At 39.8% G+C, this 21,948-nt stretch overlaps 1 protein-coding gene across 3 annotated transcripts in view; it reads right to left on the bottom strand.

Moving 5' to 3' along the window:
• Positions 1–21,948, bottom strand: part of ACSL4 (acyl-CoA synthetase long chain family member 4) — an 81,513-nt gene that overhangs the window by 4,621 nt on the left and 54,944 nt on the right. For all 3 annotated transcript variants that reach the window (XM_025853734.2, XM_025853736.2, XM_025853737.2), the window contains exons 10-15: positions 17,946–18,085; positions 16,853–17,025; positions 14,872–14,946; positions 12,050–12,241; positions 10,720–10,834; positions 6,608–6,765 (exon numbers count right to left, since the gene is read on the bottom strand). In XM_025853734.2, coding sequence (XP_025709519.1) covers positions 6,608–6,765; positions 10,720–10,834; positions 12,050–12,241; positions 14,872–14,946; positions 16,853–17,025; positions 17,946–18,085 — 853 coding nt within the window. The remainder of the gene's footprint in view (positions 1–6,607; positions 6,766–10,719; positions 10,835–12,049; positions 12,242–14,871; positions 14,947–16,852; positions 17,026–17,945; positions 18,086–21,948) is intronic.

Genomic DNA, 21,948 nt, shown 5'->3' with positions numbered 1-21,948 from the left:
AGAGAGAGAGAGAGAGAGAGAGAGAGAGAGAGGGAGAGGGAGAGGGAGAGAGAGCATCTCAAGCAGGCTCCAGGCCTAGCATAGAGCCCAACCTGGGGCTGGATCCCATGACCCTGAGATCATGACCTGAGCCAAATTAAGAGTCTGACGCTTACCTGACTGAGCTCCCCAGGCGCCCCTATTAGTTCGTATTCTTATGATAGATACTACCTATACCTGAAACCATGCCCGTAAGGGTTAATGAGGTTGAAACTAACAGAAAATTTCAAGCTTGTTTTTCAGAGACATGTTTCTCCCTAATCAGCTACTATTTCTTTCCAACCCCACTAACAAATCCACTAGCCCGCTCTGCAGAGGCATAAACTGAAGGTCACGGGTATGGTTCCAGCATATGAACAAGCAAGGCTCTGCATTCCTTCCCCAAGATGAGCCCAAGACCCCATCCAGTTTATACTGGTTCACGGAGCTTGCACCCAGCCCCTCACCTTGTCCTAAGATGACCTCCTGAAGGCAGGAGCCAAATTTGTCTCATTTTAATGTTAAGTCTCTACCCTTAACACAGGATGCAGGTTACAAATGTCTGCTCAAAGTGCATGTTCGATTTAAGAATCGTTAAGTTTCCAGTGCCTGGGTGGCATAGTCCGTTTAGCTTCTGACTCCTGGTTTCTGCTCAGGTCATGATCTCAGGGTTGTGAGATCCAGTCCCACCTCCGGCTCCCTGCTCAGCATGGAGTCTGCTTAAGATGCCTCTCCCTCTACCCCTCCCGCCCGCACACTTGCTCTCAAATAAATAATTAAAAAAAAAGTCATAAATTTCCCTGCCCTTTTCATCAGTATGTGTGTAATCCCAACCCCTGTAAATGTAAAACAAAACAAAAACAAAAACAAAAACAAAAACAAAAAACCTTGTCCTCTCCTGAACAGGTAGTAAAAGAACGTGAAACTTGCTCAAATTAACCACTTCTACCTGCTGAAACATTACAGCTCCGTTACGGCGAGGTGTCTGGAACTATGAAATCACTATATTGTACCCTAGAAACTAACATAACACTGTATGTTAACTATACTGGCATTAAAATAGGATTGAAAAAATAAAAATAAAAAACAACCTTTGTGGATGTTAGATGCTACTTCTAATTAACTGGTTTTTGTTGTTGTTGTTGTTGTTGTTTTTGTTTGAGTGTTTGTTGTTTCCCTATAAAACTCGGCTGGGTACTGGATTCTCCTGCTCTCCCTGGGTATCTGGCTATGAATCTTCAAACCAAGGCTTCCAACTTTCTCCCAGTCCCTGGACTTGAAATCATTTAAAATGAAAACCGCCCTTTTCCTAAAGCCCTACAAACTGACGCCAGGCTACCTGAAGTGAACTTCAGCAAAACCGCCACAGTAGCTCACCTTTAGACACTCTTCTTGCCTGTTGCTGTGTGGGCTGCTCAGATAGATCCCCAGAGACATCGGAACCACAAGCCAGGAAAATCTGTCTGGGGACCACAACCTGCCCTCCCTCCAGCTACAGGTGCTTCACGCCTGACATCTAGAATCTCACTGGCAGCACTCAAGACTTTGGGTTTATAATTTGCCCCAACCACTAACAGGGGTTTTTCTTTTGTTTCCATAGAAATGCCACTCATTGATTCCTTGATTGCTTGCACAATATAGGCCTAAACCTGAGAGCCCCCTGCACCACCGCCTCCGGAAACGGGACAGCGGTTTAACTGAACTTCATCTCAAGACTAAGACTGGCGCCTGAGACACAGAGCACACTTCTTCCCTAAGGTCCAGAAGAGCTGAACGAACTCCAGCTACAAGGGGACAGTGCTGACCTGTGGGATGTTTTCCTAAGAAAAATCTTGGTCAAAAGAGAGGTCTTCCCACTTCTTCTAACCAGCCCCGGGGGAGCCATGTCTTGGCAGTTGGAAGATAAATCTACTGATTTAAAAATTTGGTCCCCCTTTCTCTAGTCACAATCCCAAGGAATCCAGTCATTGCACTAACCCCCCTTAAACCTTCTTATCAAACAAAAAGGGAATCAACAGCAGACGGGAGTTAACATGCCTCGTTAGCAGGAGAATAGAATTTGATGTTTGTTGAGGAGAACACTTTTACCCTGGTGGGGAATCGGGGCTCATGAACACACGCTGAAGAATCTTTCTATCACCTCACGGGTGTTCACCAACAAAACCGTTCTGGTCACTGTTGCCCAACAAAAAGAAAATAGATTCATTAGCCAAGGTCGTATTTGATCATCACATTGCTCTGGACTATAATATCCTTGTAAAACAGGCTAGGATATGTGCCATTTCTAACCAACTTGCAGTGTTGATAAAATCCTTCTAAGTAAAACTCATTTAGATAAAATCAGAGAGCATGCCACTTGGCTGCAGTGAATTTCCCCAGAGGTGTGTAGACAAATTGACTGGTTTATTGGACACTTCCTGGATCCCTGAAGGAATTAGGTCAATGTTACAGGGACTACTAAGATTTGGGTTATCTCTACATTATTTAGATACGTAATAATCAAATATGCTTTCCAATGCTGTTCTGAAACAATCAAAAAAGGAGCTAATATTTTGGTCGTGCCAAATGTCCATTAAGCCAAGTACCAGGGAATTTTCTAACAAAATACAAATTTGCGTCATTACTCAAATCCAGACATGGTGCCCTTTTCCAGCAGGAAGTAGCCAGAGTGGTCACTGTCCCAATTCCTTCAAGATCGAGGAATGACTATAAAGCAAGGGAAAGTGAAACCATGCCCATAAGGTCAATGAGGTTGAAACTAACAGGAAATTTCAAGCTTGTTTTTCAGAGATCTATTTCTCCCGAATCAGCTACTGTTTCTTTCCAGACCCCACTAAGGAATCCACTAAGCCCCCTCTGCAGAGGCATAAACTGAAGGTCACAGGTATGGTTCCAGCGTATGAACAAGCAAGGCTCTACACTCCTTCCCTGAGATCAAGGAGCCCAAGACCCCATCCAGTTTATACTGGTTCATGGAGCTGGCTCCTAGCCCCTCACCCTGTCCTAAGATGACCTCCTGAAGGCAGAAGCCAAATCTGTCTCATTGTAATGTTAAGTCTCTACCCCAAAGTGAAATGGGATGTATTATTACATATGTTTGCTCAGTGTGCAAGCTCCATCTGTCTTCATTAAGAGTCATACATTTCCCCGCCCTTTCCCTCAATATGTATGTATTCCTAACTACTATGATTATTTGAGAAAACAAAAAACAAAGAAAAAACCCCATCCTTTCCCCCTTTGGGGAGGTGGATTTGAGGCTTGCTCTCCTGTCTCCTTGTTTGGCTGCCTCCAAAATAAACCCTCTCTTTGCTGCATACTCCAGGTCTCAGAGATTGACTTTGTTGTGTGATAGCACCCAAAGTTGGGTCTGGTTAGGTACCTCACACTTCTGTTTAAAATATGAAGAGGCCATCTATAAAAGATGCATGATTTCAGGAAGATTTAGCTGAACACAATCAAGACTATTTTATACTTTTTGCATTCAGTCTCTGAAATTGTCATTAGAAGCAAAAGTTTGGCCAGATAAATATTTTGTGGCACAGGAAAACTAGGATTTATACATTGAAGCTCATGATTATTGTATAGTATCGAAATCATTAATCGTTCGTTATGAGGACCCAGCAGGTCCTAGAATTTTATTCCATTTTTCACCTGATTGTGATCTAGGTTGACTTTCCACATTATTGCTTTTACACAGTGAAATGAAATGTACAATGACAAATTATTTAAGTTGCATTTTCCCCATTAGTACATTCAGAGAGTGATGAAGAATAACAGCCTATTGGCTAAAATACTTTTTGAAATACTACATTAAAAGATTAGGATCTGTATCAAAGAGAATTCTAGTAGCCCAATGACAGTAATATAGAAAGTACGGTAGATCAATAATACTGTAACTGACAAAGCCATCTTAAAGAACAAAACATTAAGCCCCTCTTTTTATGGTCATAAAGTAACTTAATTTTGAATCTGATTATGTAACAGAATCCATCTGTTATTTAAAACTTTGTAGTGTCCAGAGTTAACTCTAAGAATGTTCTTCTTGGGGGGCTCCTGGGTGGCTCGGTTGGTTAAGCATCTGCCCTCAGCTCAGGTCACGATCTCAGGTTCCTGGTAAGGAGCCCGGCGTCAGGCTCCTTCTCCTTCTCCCTCTGCCCCTCCCCCTGCTTGTGTGTGCTCTCTCTCTCTCAAATAAATAACTAAAATCTTAAAAAAAGAAAGTTCTTCTTGGGGAAAAATAGTTTTGTAACTTCGACCTGGTAGCTAATATTACAAACTAATAAGTGGAACCTAAATAGTTAATTTAAAAGAATAAGTTATAGTAGCCTAGTTAGGGAAACAGGGGTGCTTGTATATCTCTGATAAAAGCATAAACTAGTCTACAGTTTTTCTGGGGGGTGAGGAAGTTATACGGTAACAGAGTGGAAAAAAGCCTTTAAAATGTACATTTTCTTTGACTCGGAAATTCCATTTCCAGGGATTCATACTAAAAAAATAATTAAGTAAATAATTGAGTATACACGATAGGTGTTATATTTGTTTACAGTGTGTGTGTGGGGGGGGGGAGAGGAACTCACCTTAAAAGTCCAACGAAGACTCAAGTGGATACTCATATACTGGAATACTATTTAGTGATTAAAATGACAATGCAATTCTGTATCTACTGATTTAGATACATGTCGCTGATGCTGTAGATACATGTCACTGACGGGGACAGGTTAGTTACGTATACCAGAAACAATGTAACATCATCACCCGAAGATAAAGATAACTACGAGAAAGTGGTTTTTTTACTTCCTCCTTTATCATTTTTTGCGCTAATATTTTACAATAAATATACATAACCTGATCAGGAAAATGATGCTTTCATTTTTTAGGAGGGGAAGCAACAAGGTTAAAACTGGGTAAATAGCTTCCTATTAAACAGGAAGAGTTCACAGTTTCTCTCTGTTCCCTTGGAAAATAATTTAAACAGTTTTAAATAATTTTTAAAATTAAAAACCACAAGGAAACAGCTGAAATGAGAGAAAGAGGACGCTGGGTGAGAGTTCAACAAAATTTTGGAAGACCCAAAGCGAACGGACTAGTGGTAACTGATGGAGAGTTGAGGGAGCTAAAAGCTAACTGCCAAAAAACTAAAAAAATAAAAAAATAAAATAAATAAAGACATAAAAGCTAACTGCCAACAGAGGACACCAGTGAGAGACAAGTGGGCCTCCTGAGCCCATGCCTCTGAAGACAGAGATGAGGGATACACTGAAAAAAGAGTGCTGGCCCTCAGACTGTTTTCAGAAGACAGTTCTTCTCCCTCATCTCGCCTTCCCCAAGCAGGCCAGCAACAGGTTTACTTTTGAAAGGGTGAACTAGAGAGACTCTGGACTCCAAGGACACTAGGTACGGCAGAAGGAGGGAGTAGAGCTGAAAACAAAAGGATGCTGTGAGGGTAAGAGCCACCCACCCCGCCCCCAACCCCTTTCCAATTTCCTCTTTTTGGGTCCCCGAATAGGCAGTCAGGCTACTATCCTTCAGGCAAGAGACTCAAGGAGTCTTCTTCGCAGAAATGGGATGATTTAAGATACTAACTTTGAATAACCAGTCAGTGAAACCCAGTAAGCTTTCCAAACAGTATTTTAGTGCCTCGTTCTCAAATATGAATGGACAGACAGGGATCCACAGGTACAGGAGAGGATATGACCAAAGCAAGCAGGAAGTGGGACTTGGAGGAAACGAACAATAACATGAGAAGAATATGTCAGAAAAGGAATCCCTTGAACATCCTCGGGGAGTAAGTGACAACACACTGGGTGCATTCATGAAAGAGCAACAGGATGTTACTAAAAGAGCATGGAGAAAAGAGGAAAGAGCTCTTGAAAATTAAAATTCTGATATTGGAAGTTGGAAATTCAAAAGACAGAGAGATGATAAAGTGGAGGGACCCTGCCAGACTGTAAAACAAAAAGGATGAGATAGAAAACAAAAGGGAAAAAAAAGATACTAAAACTAGAGGATGAAAGCAGGAGATCCAACAGCCATATAAAAGTAGTCCCAGATAAAGACACAAACACAGAACTTGGGGGAGAAAAACTATAAAAGGAGCGAGCGAGCAAGCAAACAAAAAAAGACAAATGGATATTTCCCATAACTAAAGGGCAGAGATCTATAGATTGAAAGGGCCCACACCAAGTTACTATATGCAATGAAAAACAATAAGAGATCCACACCAGGGCACCTCATCATGAACTATCAGAACAAAGATGGACCATTCCAAACAGAGGCTGACCAGTTAGCTGGGACGTTGTAACATGCAATAAAGAACTAGATAAGTTATTCTACTATATGACATTTATGGATCTTTCCAACATGCAAATATGTATGTATATATTAAAATATAATATATAATGTATATATATATAACATGCATATATACAATTTATATATATATGTAATTTTTTTCAAGATGCAGGTTTTAAAAACTCTGTATTTTATTATGAAAACAAAATAATTAGATAGACATCTCAAAGAGCCTAATGCACAGGACATCATTAAATGACTTCTAGGGACTTCAAAAGACAAGCAATTTCTTACTTACTGGCATTGGCAGCTTCTCTAATTTCTTTCAGTATTTCAGCTTCCATGGCAGGGTTATTGCAGATATCAACCCAAGATCCTTCCACTCCTTTCTGTTGTGCCAAAAGTGTCAACCTTTTCTGATTAGGAACCACAAAACTAATCACATAGGACTGATCACTAAAAAAATTAGAAAATAACACAAAATGGAAATTTAAACACTGAGAACAATTATGTTATTGACTGAAACAGTACACATAATTCCAAATACATATTTCTCTTAAGTGTTACAGTTTCATTAAGAAGTAATAAAACCCAGGGCTCGTAGGTGGCTCAGTCGGTTAAGCATCTGCTTTCAGCTCAGGTCATGATCTCAGGGTCCTAGGATCTGAGCCCCACGTTGGGCTCTCTGCTCAGCAAGAGCCTGCTTCTCCCTCTTCCTGCCGCTCCCCCTGCTTATACTCTCTGTCAAATAAATAAAATCTTTTAAAAAAAGAAGTAATAAAACCCATAGTATTCACATAAAGACAGACATTTAACCAATGCACTAGAACAGAAAGCCCAGAAATAAACCCCTGTACATATGGTCAAATGATCTTCAACAAGGGTGCCATCATCACTCAATGGGGAAAGGACAGTCTCTTCAACAAATGGGTGTTCAGAGAATTGGATATCCATTTGCAAAGGAATGAAGTTGGACCTTTAGCCCATACTACACACAAAAAGTAACTCAAAATGGATCAAGGACCTAAACATGTAAGAGGTAAAATTATATAATGTCTACAAGAAAATCCTGGGGAAAGGATTCATGACACTAGATTTGACAATGCTTTCTCAGACATGACACCAAAAGCAGAGGCAACAAAAGAAAAAAAGTGATAAATGGGAGTACAACAAAAATTTAAAATTTCAACATACCAAAGGACATAGTCAACAGTGTGAAAAGTCAATCTATGGAGCTGTAGAAAATATTGGTTAGATATCTGATAAGAAGTTAATATCCAGAATATATAAAGAACTCCTATAACTCAATAGCAAAAAATAAAACCCAATTAAAAAATGGCCAAAGACCTAAAACTTGTAAAACTCCTAAAACAGTATGGGGTAAGCTCCTTGACATCAGTCTTGAAAATGTGTATTGCTGGATTTTGTACCAAAAACAAAGGCAACGAAAGCAAAAATAAGTAAGTGGCACTATATCAAACTAAAAAGCTCTGCACAACAAAGGAAACCATTAACAAAATGAAAAGGCAACCTACAGGGGTGACTGGGTGGCTCAGTCAGTTGAGCATCTGACTCCTGATTTTGGCTCAGGTCATGATCTCAGGGTCATGGGATCAAGCCCCACATCGAGCCCCACATCGGGTTCCATGCTCGGTGGGGAGTCTGCTTGAGATTCTCTCTTTCCCTCCCCCTCTAAACAAATAAATCAATCTTTTTTTTAAAGATTTTATTTATTTATTTGACAGAGAGAGACACAGCGAGAGAGGGAACACAAGCAGGGAGAGTGGGAGAGGGAGAAGCAGGCCTCCCGCGGAGCAGAGAGCCCGATGTGGGGCCCGATCCCAGGACCCTGGGATCATGACCCGAGCCGAAGGCAGAGACTTAACGACTGAGCCACCCAGGCGCCCCTCAAATAAATCAATCTTAAAAAAAAAAAAAAGGAAAGGCAACCTACAGGATGGGAGAAAATATTTGAAAATCATTTATCTGGTAAGGGGTTAATATCAAAAACTCATGAAGAAGTCCTACAACTCAAGAGACAAAAAATTAAAAAATGGGCAGAGAAAGAGAAAAGACACTTTTCCCATCCAAGTACTAGCCAGGCCCAACCCTGCTTAGCTTCCAAGATCAGACGAGATTGGGCACGTTCAGGGTGGTATGGCCGTAGACAAAAGACATTTTTCCAAAGAAGACATACAAATGGCCAGCAGGCACATGAAAAGGTGCTCAACATCACTCATATATCAGGGAAATAAATGCAAATCAAAACCACAATAAGATATCATCTCACAGCTGTTAGAATGGCTATCATCAAACAGACAAGAGGTAACAAGTGTTGGTGAGGATGTGGAGAGAAGGAACATGGCACGCTGTTGGTGGGAGTGTAAACTGGCGCAGCTGCTACAGAAAACAGTGTGGCTGTCCCTCAAAAAATTAAAAACAGAATTACTGTATGATCTAGCAATTTAATTGCTTGGACAAAGAAATATAAATCCAAAGGATATGAAAAGATATTGAAGGGATATCTGCCTTCCCATGTTCATTGCAGCATTCGTCGCAAAGGCCAAGATGAAACAACCTGTGTTCATCAATGGAAGTGTCATTCAGCTATGAGAAAGAGACTTCTGCCATCTGTGACAACAGGGATGAACCCTGAGGGCATTACACTAAGTGAAATAAACCAGACAGAGAAAGACAAATACTGCATGGTATCACCTACATGTGGAATCTTAAAAAAAAAAAAAAAAAGTCAAACTCATAGAAACAGAATAGAAAAGTGGTTGCTAGGGGCTGGGGGAAACAGGAACAGGTTGGTAAAAGGTACAAACTTTCAGCTAGAAGATAAATAGGGTTTGAGGGTCTAATGTAAAACATGGTGACTACAGTGGATAACACTATATTGTATAACTGAAAAGAGGAGAGAACAAATTTTTAATGAGCAAAGGACTTGACATTTCTCTAGCAGTCATACACAAATAGCCAACAAGCATATGAAAAAATGCTCCATATCACTAATCATTAGCGGGGAGATGTCCCTTCACACCCATTATGATGACTCCTACCAAAAAAACAGAGAGAAATGTTGGTGAGGATGTAGAGAAATGTGAACGCTTGTGCAGTGTTGGTAGGAATATAAAAATGGTGGCGGTGCTGCTGTGGTAAACAGTATGGCGGTTCCTCAAAATACAAATATAGAACTACCATAAGACCTGGCAATCCCACGTCTGGATATATATCCAAAAGAGCTGAAAGTAGGATCTTGAAGAAATATCTGTATAACCATGTTCATAGCAGTAGTATTCACAACAGTCAAGACGTAGAAGCCACAAAAGTTGTCCATTGATGGATGAACAGATACACAAAATATGGTCTGTATACCCAATGGAACATTTTTTTAAAGACTTTATTCATTTGAGAAGGATGAAAGAGGGAAAGAGGGAAAGAGAGAGAGAGAGAGAGAGAGAGAGAGAGAGAGAGCGAGCGCGCGCATAAGCCAAGGGAGGGGCAGAGGAAGAGGGAGAAGCAGACTCCCTCCTGAGCAGGGAGCCCAACACGGGGCTCAATTCCAGGACCCTGAGATCATGACGTGAGCCAAAGGCAGACTTGTAACCAACTGAGCCACCCAGGTGCCCCCATCCAGTGGAACATTACTCTGCCTGAAAAAGGAAGGGAAATTCTGACACCTGCTACAATATATAGATGAGACCTGAGGACATTATGCTGAGTGAAGGAAGCCAGTCACAAAAAGACAAATACTGTATGATTCTACTTATATGAGGTATCTAGACTAGTCAAATTCACAGAAGCAGGAAGGAGAATGGTGGGGGCCAGGGACTGGGGCCAGGGAAAATGGGGAGTTGTTTAATAGCTAGAGAGTTTTGATTTTGCAAGAGAAAAAGTTCCGGAGACTGACTGCAGAATGATGTGAATATATATAACACTAGTCAACTATACACTGAGAAATGGTTAAGATGGTAACTTTCATGTTCTGTGGGGTTTTTTTTTATACTTACATTTTTAAAGGGTGTGATAAAGCCCCTAAAAAGAAACCCTATTACCACATAAAGGAAATGGTCCAATCTCGAAGGTTTTTGATTTAGAAAACTTGTACTAGCTGTGTGAACTTCTTAGGAAAATTAATCAACAACTTAGTTGTTAAGGGTGTTAAATGAAGTAAGTTTTGTGGCACAGCTAAGTATTAAGCAAGACGTAGTAGGTGTCGAAGAATTAGTTAAAATGTCTCAATCATCTCGAATGATCTTCAAGCTGGTTAACTTTCAGAAACGTGTAATACTCCCCAGTGCTGATGAAATGTTGGTGTTTCCCTTATGATTATAGATGATCAAAATGATTTCCAGTTGTCCTTTTACTGTAAGGACAAGGAAGCACAAATGCAACTTTTAAAATTACCTTTTGGCAAACGCACAGATGTTGTCTATAAGTGGACAGTTCTTGAGTGCTGCTTCTACTTTCCCCAGAGATACATATTCTCCTGCTTGTAATTTCACCAGATCTTTCTTACGATCTGTAAGATGAAGAATAAGGAATGTTAAGTCACCCACAGTCCACCTTCTTAAGGTATGCACAACCCTGATTTTCTTTCACTCTCACTGCCTTCATCTTGATTGACCAAGAGACTTCTTCGAAAATCTTCTTATATATAATGCTTGCCCATACACGTCAGTTAAAAAGAAAACACCATGCTGAAGAGGTACTGGCTAAAATGCTAGACCCCATACAGAATGCTTCGGTATCTTGTTATAATCTTAACAGGATCTCAGAGCATTCGATTTGAATGGTAGCTCTGCCCATTACAAGCCACGTGAGCCTGGGCATGTCGGCTGACCTCTCCGACCCTTAATTTTTTCAAAGATACTGATACGAGCATGCAGCACAACGTCCGGCATAGGGAACGTGGTTAATAAATGTGAATCCCCCATTTTCCATATTTGACTTCATCTTGTTAAAATGACAGTGCTCCTGGCACAGGACGGCCTGGCTTGAGTAATCACCAGGTGCCTTACAACATTCGTACGCGTGCCGGCTTACCTACCTCTAGCCTGGGAACCCACTCTACATCCCCACAGAAACCACTTTTGATTCCAGTGCAAATAAGGATTAAGAAAAAAAAGCAGGGGAGGGAGGGGGTTGGTTCTAGATTGAGCCATGCTCACTGGGGGTTTCCCCAGCAGAGCTAACTTCTAGATGAAGAACCACTTTTCCCAGGAAATCTCTAACTACATTCAGGGACAGATTTAATGGATCACCAGAGATATGACTGAGGAAATTTTATGGCTTGAAAAGGACCTGACTGGGACCCTACAGACTGGTCCTTCCCAGCTAGTTAGGCAAATTTTCATTTTAGGTTCTGTCTGCTTAAAGTGAATAGCATAAGGGCTCTCTTGGAGTTAAAAGTCTCTTTCAGTAGGCTCACTGAGGGCAGTGTCAAACCAACTGACATTCTCAGAAGAATGGATTGCTGTTGAGGATTTGTAATTTTCTAAGGTTCGAGGCTAGCTGGGGCTATATAAATAGTAATAATGTAATTATTGTAAAGTAATGTGTCCACACTGCTTCCTGAGTGCGGAGGTAAATGGGGAGGGATTCTATTCTGTGGTATTCTATGATATTCTAGGTAGGGTATGTTACAGAAGATGGTCATATAGGACCATGTGTAGTTGACTAAAAAAATACCTCTTTGAGCAATCTTTGTGTTCTCCCAAAAAGAGAATACACTGACCTATAATCTGTAAACATCCATCAGGATGAAATTCTCCAATGTCACCAGTGCAAAACCACCTTTGGCCATTTTCATCCACAGAATAATCCTCTGCCGTTTTCTCTTCATTTTTAAAATATCCCATGGAGATATTCTGCCCACCAATTACAATTTCGCCTCTGGGGTTTGGCTTGTCATGAACTGTATAACCACCTGAAAGTCATTAAATGAAATTAGTTACTGTTCTAACACAGAATGTACTTGTATTCATTCTTAAAACTCCTATACTAATATGTTTCTGTGGGTCAAATGTTACGTCACTTTATGGGAGAATATTAGTTTATATTTATTCACATTGATGTGAGGATCATGAGTCACTATAATTTCAGAAGTACCAAGGAAGGCTCAGTGATAATCACCAACCACCAACTATGCCAAACTTTCCCAATGACCAAAAAATTTCACACTTAGAAATGGGCTTCACAGAGCTCTGTTAAGACTAAAGTACCCGCAAGAAACGGAACATTTGAAGGTGTTACAAGTAACTTACTAATATGCTGATATCCATACATTTCCGATTTTTTTCTAAAGAGGTTTTGTTTTTTGTTTTTAAATTTTATTTAAATTTTTTTATTATTATGTTAATACATCATCAGTATTTGATGTAGTGTTCCATGATTCATTGTTTGCGTATAACACCCAGTGCTCCATGCAGAACGTGCCCTCTTTAATACCCATCACCAGGCTAACCCATCCTCCCACACGCCTCCCCTCTAGAACCTTCAGTTTGTTTTTCAGAGTCCATCATCTCTAAATTTTTGTTAGTAACATACAGTGCAGTATTGGTTTCAGGAGCAGAATTTTGTGATTCATCACTTACACACAATGCCCAGTGCTCATCACAACAAGTGCCCTCTTTAATACCCATCACCCAACTAGCCCATCCCCCACCCACTTCCCTCCATCAACCCTGTTTGTTCTCTATCGTTAAGAGTCTCTTTTGGTTTGTTTCTCTCTCTCCTTTTTTTTTTTTTTTAAGATTTTATTTATTTTAGACAAAGAGCGAGGGAGAGAGAGCACGAGTGTGGTGGGGGAGGAGGGAGAAGCAGGCTCCCCACTGAGCAGGGAGCCCCGCATGGGGCTTGATCCCAGGACCCTGGGGTCATGACCTGAGCTGGAGGCAGACGCTTAACTGACTGAGCCACCCAGGCACCTCCCTCTCTCTCTTAAGGTTTTAATCCAAGAGAGCAGGTAGGAAGTGCCTACCAAAGGCAACACCACTAAGTGAGAGAGAAAGGGAGGTTAGGAGAAACAGGAAGGAAACTTTATTTTCTTAACTTGGCCTATGACCAGTCATGACTTCAAAAGTTAGAACACTGAAATAATTGGCAATAACTAAAATATCTTGCCACTACTCATCTATTTATTGTTGAAAAAATCTTGCTTTAAGGGAAACAGACAAAAATCTGAATTCATAACCTGAGATGTTGATTGGATTTTATGTCCTAAAAGAATTAAAGCTGCTCTTAAAATTTTTAACCTAGTCAGTATTTGAATTGGACGAAACCCACTGTACGTAAAACATTAAGATCATTCCTATTTCAGAAAGCAAAGGTTCCTTCGTAGCAAGGAAAACTCCAAATACATTTGCAAAAATGGACCTACTCCCCCAAATGGACATTAAGGCACAAGACCAGAAAATCAGAAAATAAAAATTAGAGGCAAAATTCGCCTTACCAAGTTGTAGTGATACACCTTGTTTCTCTGATTTCATTGCCTCATAAATAACCCGTCTAATAAAAAAAATAGTGATGCTGAGACTCAATACAGCCAGACCCATATTCCCTATATTCTCTTCAGATTTCCATCCTAGAATTGGAACGGCATGACCATGGGAGGACTTATTCCCAAGATGCAAAACTCTTGGGAATGCAACTGGATTTTAAATGTGGTTTTTAAAAAGAAGTGGCCATTTGCTCATGGGGCACCGACAATAATGCACATCATAAGAAAGTCACAGAAAAGGAACAATTTTAGGGACTTCGAGTTTATGTGAGATAAAGCCCATTCATTTTCTTGGGTTTGAACAACCTAGGGGAATTGTCCTGGAAGGTAACTAACTGGTCCTTTAAATTTTCAGTCTATGGCTCCATCCCAAGGTGAATACTCCCTTTTAAAACTGTAAGCTTTTTAATTACTTTTGCTCTATCTGGCAAGGCCAAGCTGTTAATTATTTTGCAGGTAATGCACATATTTAGTATTTTTCACAATTTCATCAGGAAGACCGGTTTACTTCTGCCTTCAGCTGATTTATAAAAAGGATTACTGCCAACGTCTGTAAAGTGCAGGCTTCCCTTTGTAGTCACATATAAAAATAAAATTACACAAATAGCTGGAGAATTGAGTCTCAACTGTGAAAACGTTTGCTGGGGTCAAGAGCTGAGGGCCTGGTGTGTGTGTATGTGAGAGTGATGAGTCACTCTATCCCCTAAAAATCTGGGGGTTTCATTTCCCAGCCCCCTCCTCACTAGCAAAGTGGAGCTTCAAAAGATAAAAGATATGGCTCCTTCTCCAAACCCAGGGAATGGCCCACTAAGAATGATTTCCTCTTCACCATCAAGTATTCTCAAGTTCAGAAGCACCATGCCTTGATTCTAGAGATTTTCTTTTCGTCTTCGGAACCTAAAGATGTTACCAAGGAGAAAGAAAGCACAGGGAACGAGCAACAGCAAAGATTCACTCGCTATCACAGACAACCTAACACTTTAAACACTGGTTATCTTGAGGCTCAAGGTGGTTTTCAGCACATCTAGAACCAGTAGAACTTGTCATCAAATTCTTACCTTCCTGCCAGTCTTTTAGCTTAATTTCACAGCAAATGAGAGGGGCACCAACTCTGCCAGTAGTATAGTCAGTAACTAGGAGGGGAAAAAGCAACAAAGATATTAGCATACCACATTGCAGACCCACGTGAGACCAGGAATACTGGAGTCCGAGCCAGAGTCTCACAGATGACAAGAGAGAGGCCATCATGAGTGCAGTGAAAAGCGTGGTCAGGGTTTCGATATTTCAACTTCATTTCAACAGTGCAATCAATTCCAGTGTTGTCACATCATTTTTGCTTCTCGCAGGCTATGTTTCAGATACTTAAGTACAAACACCTCTGGTAAAGGAGGCGAGCTGGCTCTGCCATTATCTACCTCGGATTCCAGTAAGACAGATTTGGAGTAGAATTCCTTCTCTACCACTCACTGTGGTAACTCGGACAAATTACTTAGCCCCCTGAAGCCTCCATTTCCTCATTTATTACATGGGGATAGTAAGAAAACCTCCTTCTTAACAGGAATATGTTGTCGGGATTAAATGAGATGATGTGTGGAAGGGGCTTAACACTCCCGGGCACAAACTAAGCTTTTGATAAATGTTAGCCGTCATTACCAACCATCATGATGATGATGACGACGACGATATTCTCCTTTTGTGATAGAGAGCAGTACGTCCCATAATCAAGTATTTATAGATAGCCAGTAATGTACCTAGCATTATATTAAACATTGAAAAGAGAAAACACATAAAGGATAAGGAGACAGTGCCCTCAATGAGCTTACTAACAAACTACCTGGGCCAAACTGCATGTGAAACAATTTAGAGCACATTTAAATACTCAACTGCACGGTACTAGAAGCAAGCACAACGGTACCTCGGAGACCAGAAAGATCAATGTAAAATTGGGAAAGACTTAATTGAAGAGTTGGGCATGAAAAGGTGGCTGTGACCAGTTAGCCAAAAGGGCATTCCAAGAGAAGGGAACAGAAAATACAGACACGTGAGAGCAAGAAAGCCCAATATGAGAAAGAGTGAGAAGACCAGCTTGTCTGGAGAGCAAAGCCAGGTGCGTGGAGATGTGGGAAATCATGGAAAACAACAACAGGTACAATGGCACAAGATCAAAGATGTCTGGAGAGTTTGGTTCACCAAGAACGAAGCGGTGTTTGAGGCAGAGGTGTCTAACACAAGCACACAGGATCAGTCCGAAGTGCTGTACTAGAGGTAGGCACAGCAGTGGAAAGGCTGTTCACCTCGGAGCAGTGTGAAGAAATAAAAGGCTGGATGCCAAAGGTGGCATGCAGGGGAGGGAGCAATCCAATGAGGAAGTGGGAAGATCTGATCAAAGTTCAAGATATTTACTTAGATGACTTCAAAGCGAATGCCCCGAATGACTTTAAGATTGGTAATACCACTGTCGCAATTTGTGAGGTGCAGAGATGGTCTGGGATGCTGGCACCGATTTTGGACACAGTAAGTTAAAGTGAAAGTGGGATGATCCAAAAAAATCTTACTATGCCCAGCGTTTCCCAACCCAGGATGATTTTGCCCCTCGGGGGATATTTGGTAATGTTTCCAGTCGTTCCACTGCCACAACTGGGAGGAGTGAGTTACTCCTGGTATCCACCCATCCAGCTGCTAAACATCTTATAATGCACAGGAGAGCCCGAACAATAAGAACTATCTGGTTCAAAATTTCAGTGGTGCCGAAGTTGAGAAACACTGCCATAGGATGATGAAAATTAACAGAAGAGAAAACAAACAAGAAGTCAGAGCAGGAAGATACATTCAAGAGGGAGCATAAAAATGATACTTTATTCCAAGAGCGCAGTTCTCCGAGGAAGTAATCATTTAGGGAGAGGAGATTAAAGGCCCAGGGTGACAGAATCCTGAGAACTGACAAAATGGCATAAATGTTTACAAGGCTTAAAAATAAAGGGCACACAAGATAGTTCAATTAAAAGTTACTAAAACTATTCAGGTTTGCCCAATACTTACCTTCAGTAACTGTCCCAGCACCGCACGATTCTGTGAGTCCATAACCCTGACCCACTGGGCAGCAGAAGCAGACATTCATGAATCGGTGTGTCTGTGGGGACAGTGGTGCTCCACCAGACAGCATCATGCGTACACTGCCTCCCAGCAAAGCCTTCACCTTTTTAAACAATAACCTTGAAAAAATGGAAAAGGGGGGAGGGGGATCATTTTAATACACGCATACATTATTCTTGGTGACATCCTGATTTATAAGCTCTGAGCAAGACTGCTCAACTTTGGCTGGACACCTAAGTTTGAGAACCATGGTGGTAATTAATGAGAGGTTAACAAAGTGACGACTAAGAACGCTTTGAAAAAAAATGCCAGAAAATGCCAGATGGTAGCTACACTTGTGGTGAGTGCAGCATAACGTACAGAGGGGTCGAATCACTATGTGATATGCCTGAAACTAAGGGAAAGTTATGTGTCCACTGTACTTTAATTTTTAAAAACGCCAGAAAAACTCTTTAAAATGCAAAAAAGAGTGCAGTGTCTGGAAATTGCTTTGACATACAGTAAATGGAAGAAAATGATGTCGTCAAAGGAAAATAAATTACAGCTCTCTTTAGAACATTTAGTTATTGACTTATCTCTCTCTTAATGAAAAAAGTTTTCCCATCTCCACCTCCCCCAGCACCACATTTTAAATAGCTGTTATATTCATATGCTTATTATACTGTTTTAAGAAGACAATAAATTAGAAACCTTCATGCAGAATAAAATCTTGAGTATCACTTTCAGTTGGACATGACCCTTTTTAAACTCAAATGTCTTGATTCGAAAGTCTAGTTTTTCTTCACAAGACCAAATTTTATGAGTCTTAAATATTTACTCGATTATTAAAATTTGTTAAATTGCCACGATCGGAGCTCGGGGTCCTCTGTGCTGACTGTGTAAGCAGTGAGGGTTAGAAGTGAGTAAAAGAGAAACGCAACCTTATGATGATGGCAGCAATGCTCACCCTAAATTAACTTGCCAGTTACTTATTCAGCTTCCGGATGTAAACACACAAGATCTAAAGGCTCACACTAGATAGTCTATGAAATGTACTTACAGATTGCAAAGTGGTGCATCATATCCCTTTTTGATCTGTTCCAATTTGTAATCATACCCTATCTTGAACAGCGTTTTCTGAATATAATTCATCTCTTGGACTTTGCTCATAACATTCTTATAAATTCTATCCATGATTTCCTAAAAGGTAAGCAAAATAGTCAATAATCTGAAAAGAATTACACCAACACTGAGACAGTCTTTAGTTGAAGATACCTTGTTTACAACATCTTAGGTAAAAGTCTTCAGTATAATGGATATTTTTATTATATAATTAATTTCCCTGAATTTACTTGTTCGCAATTTCAAAAAGACTAGGGACAAGTATAGGGGTTTTTCAGTTCTATACACTAAGTTTACCTAAAATTTTTTTTTAAATGTTAACTAGAGTGTAAATAATTCATTTACCTCCCACATAAAAACCTTTAATTCTTTTCTTTCAAATATATTCACTTATTTTCAAATAGCACCAGAACACCCAACTATGTTGAATCTAATCCTGGTGTTTTTGTCACTACTACCTTGTGACTCTTAGAGCATGGCAGAGAGATTTACAGAGCTTCTTAAAAGAGTTTACTTACACAGTTTTCTAGAGTTTTATGTCCCTATAATTTAGGTATTTTGATTCCCTGTCAAGAGAACAAAGATAACAAAAAAGATAACAAAAAAGATAACAAATAAGAATTAAGATAACAAAATAACAAATAAGATAACAAAAAAGAATAGGATTCTTGCTCACAGCTCCTTGGAAAATTAAAAGTGGGACTAGGTTTGGGATATAGTGACCCCCAAGATAACATACAAAAAACAAAACAGACAAGCAAAAAAGCCCAATCACTAAATGTGTTCTTGAAATGACTTAGCACAAATTAATAAGAATTGTCACACAAAGCACATCTACTTATAAATACCCGGTTTTAAATACTTAAAGTAGCAATTAGTATAAATTCAGTTGTGCTACAATGAATGACTTTAGGAATGGCTCTTTCGGTATCAGAATAGAGCCATTCACAAATGAAGACAACAAAACCATCTCTTGCATTATGCTACATGAAATAAGACAGACGGAAAAAGACAAATACTGTATGATCTCACTTATATGTGGAATCTAAGAGCCAAACTCAGCAACAGAGAGTAGACTGGTGGTTGCCAGAAGCTAGGGGTGGGGGAAATAGACAGATGTTGGTCCAAGGGTACCACGTCATAGGGAGAAGATGAGTTAAGTCTTGGGGATGTAATGTACGGCACAGCATGGTGACTATAGCTAACAAGACTGTATTGTATATTCAAAAGTTGTTAGAAGAGTAGGTCTTCAATGTTCTCATCACACATACACACATATACACACACGGTAACTATGTGAGGTGATGGGTGTGTTAAGTAATATTATTACAGTAATCATTTCACAATATATACATACATAAAACCATCACATTGTACACCCTGAACTGACACAATGTTCCGTCAATTGTATCTTAACAAAGCTGGGGGGGGGGCGGTGCAGAGCACAGCACAGCATTCAAGCATGGTACAGCATTCTTTTGTCCATTTCCCCAGATGGAATCATTATTATAGAACTGAAATATTTGTCTAGATCTGTGATTGAGAAATTCCAAAAGGTCCCCTAAAGGACTTTAACATCCTATAACCATCCCTCTTAAAAAAAGTGAATGGGATGTTGGGTGGGAAAAAAAACATATGGGAGTGAGAGAGATGTCTGAGAACTGCCTCCACTGCTCCTTCCAGTAGATACGAGTCATAGGCACAGAAAGGCCTCAGTGAGAAAGGAACACAAACAATACAGTTGCAACAAGTTGGTAGGATTTACTGTTAGCACATTAAGCCACACTTTAGTTCAACCTAATAATTACATGATGTTCAACTGAGTCACTGCTTACAAGGAGAATTTATTCTAAATTCTCTCTGTGAATATACAATACCAACTGGATCTTTTATTCTGACCCAAGAAAGAAACTAACTCAGATAATAGAATCTACCAATTCTCAGTAAAAAAGATTTTTCTTTTGCTATTTTTTCTCATTTAATAAGCACTTAAGTAAAAATCTAAAAATGTATTTAAAACACATAAAACAAAATCATATCCAATTATTAAGGACAGCTGCTGTTTTCATCTGCTTGTAGTTTTTCAACCCCAATATAAATAATTTGTTTTAGCCATTATATCTGATGTACTAAAGTCTGATTAATATGGGGTAATTGAGTAGGTTGTTAATTATAGACTCTAACTGAATCAGAATCCATTATAAACTATAATATCTACTATTAAATGATAATTAGTGCTACAAATATTAACATTGGCATAATAAATATAATTTGAGAAAATGTTAAGGAATTTTTAATTTTGAAATGTATTACACTTTGCATCTTCTCTTATTGGATCTTCTAATAATAGATGAAATGAGTTTTTAAAAGGAACTGATAGGGTTAAACAGAGAAAAACTGTACCTACATAGGGAAAATATAGGTCATATCATGAAACTAACATTTATTTTACATCAATAATTTTTACTGAGTACCTACTATATATAAGTAATATATTATCTGAACAAGAAATTTAACATCTATTATATATATGTATTATATAATTTAATAACTAATAGTAATGTTTAATAATACACAGGTACTATAATAGCATGTAATAATATGCAAATGCCAAATATAAATATATAATATATGTATGTTTTCATAGGTGCATATATTTTTTGAACTTTAAGGCCTATGTATAGAGGAGTAGGAAGCACTAAGGGAACCAACAAAGTTGGGTGAAGCATCAATGGACCAGCAACATGGGAGATTGTTTATTATCCCTAGACCTGAAGAGGTCACTGGAGCCCGGTAAGGACTATAGCCTTGGGCAAGACCTGGTTACAGCCAGTGGGAAAGAAGAGACTGTCCAATGGGCGCCTGACAACTTCCCCAAACCACAGCCCAGCAGGGAAGGAGCAAAGTACGCAGACACCCTTCCGCACCCCCCACCCCTGCCTCCCGGCCCCGTGATCTCTCCTGAGTGCCAATAATTGGCTGAACCCAACCACAAATCGGAAGGCGAGCAAGCCCTGGTAATTCATCCACAGAAGCTAGCCTTCCAAGACACAAAGTAAAGACGAATGGACAACGGCCTTTAGGCCTAAGTTCAGACATTACTTCCTAGAGTCCTTGGCCCTTTTCCTTCCCTATGTTCTCTGATAGGGTTTACTGGAGATTCCTGTACTTTGGGTAATAAAGCCAAAATACTGTTTCCCAAAATGAAACAATCTTAAATAGATAAGCATAGTAGTTAAGACTGACTCAGTTCACACTTGAACTTTAGCAAGTATGGGCTCTGTGACCTCAGGCAAGTTTTTTCCTTTATAAACCCGGAAAAACAGGACCCACCTAGCAGAGTCTTAGGGAGAATTACGTGAGATAATCCATTTAAAGCACTTAGCACAGTGCCTGGAACCTATCTTTAGCATCACTTTCTTACGCTTTAATGAGAAGCTTCTTTCTGTTTGTAAACATGCTGAATTCTACAGCACCTCTAAATAAAAAGGCAAAGGCCACTCTGACCTATCCTAATTCTTTAGTTATTTGGTAATTTTGTAATTAGAAGCTTAAAAAACAAAGTAACTTCCATCTGTAATTCTTAGAAAACTTGGGCTGAACACTTCGTGATCTAATCTCTGACTTTCCGTGTGCGAAAATAGTTCTGAGAAAGATATTGGGATAAGACTTAAAATCTGATAATACAAGCAAGTCATGATACACAGTCCCACTGGAGTTTCCAACCCTAAAAGTGCTAGAATATATTTGACTATGTGAGTTTGAAACATTGTGTTAAATATTTCAGAATTTATTATTAAAAGGCCAAAAAATGGGGCACTCGGGTGGCTCATTCGGTTAAGCGTCTGCCTTCGGCTCAGGTCATGATCCCGGGGTCCCGCATCAGGCTCCGGGCTCAGTGGGGGGTCTGCTTCTCCCTCTCCCTCTGCTCCTCCCCCCCC

The sequence above is a fragment of the Callorhinus ursinus genome, unplaced genomic scaffold (assembly GCF_003265705.2).
Source record: "Callorhinus ursinus isolate GAN/ISIS: 27379988/994484 unplaced genomic scaffold, GSC_fseal_2.0 scaffold65, whole genome shotgun sequence".
In the NCBI taxonomy this organism is placed as follows: Eukaryota; Metazoa; Chordata; class Mammalia; order Carnivora; family Otariidae; genus Callorhinus; species Callorhinus ursinus.
This window is presented reverse-complemented; position numbering and strand designations above follow the sequence as displayed.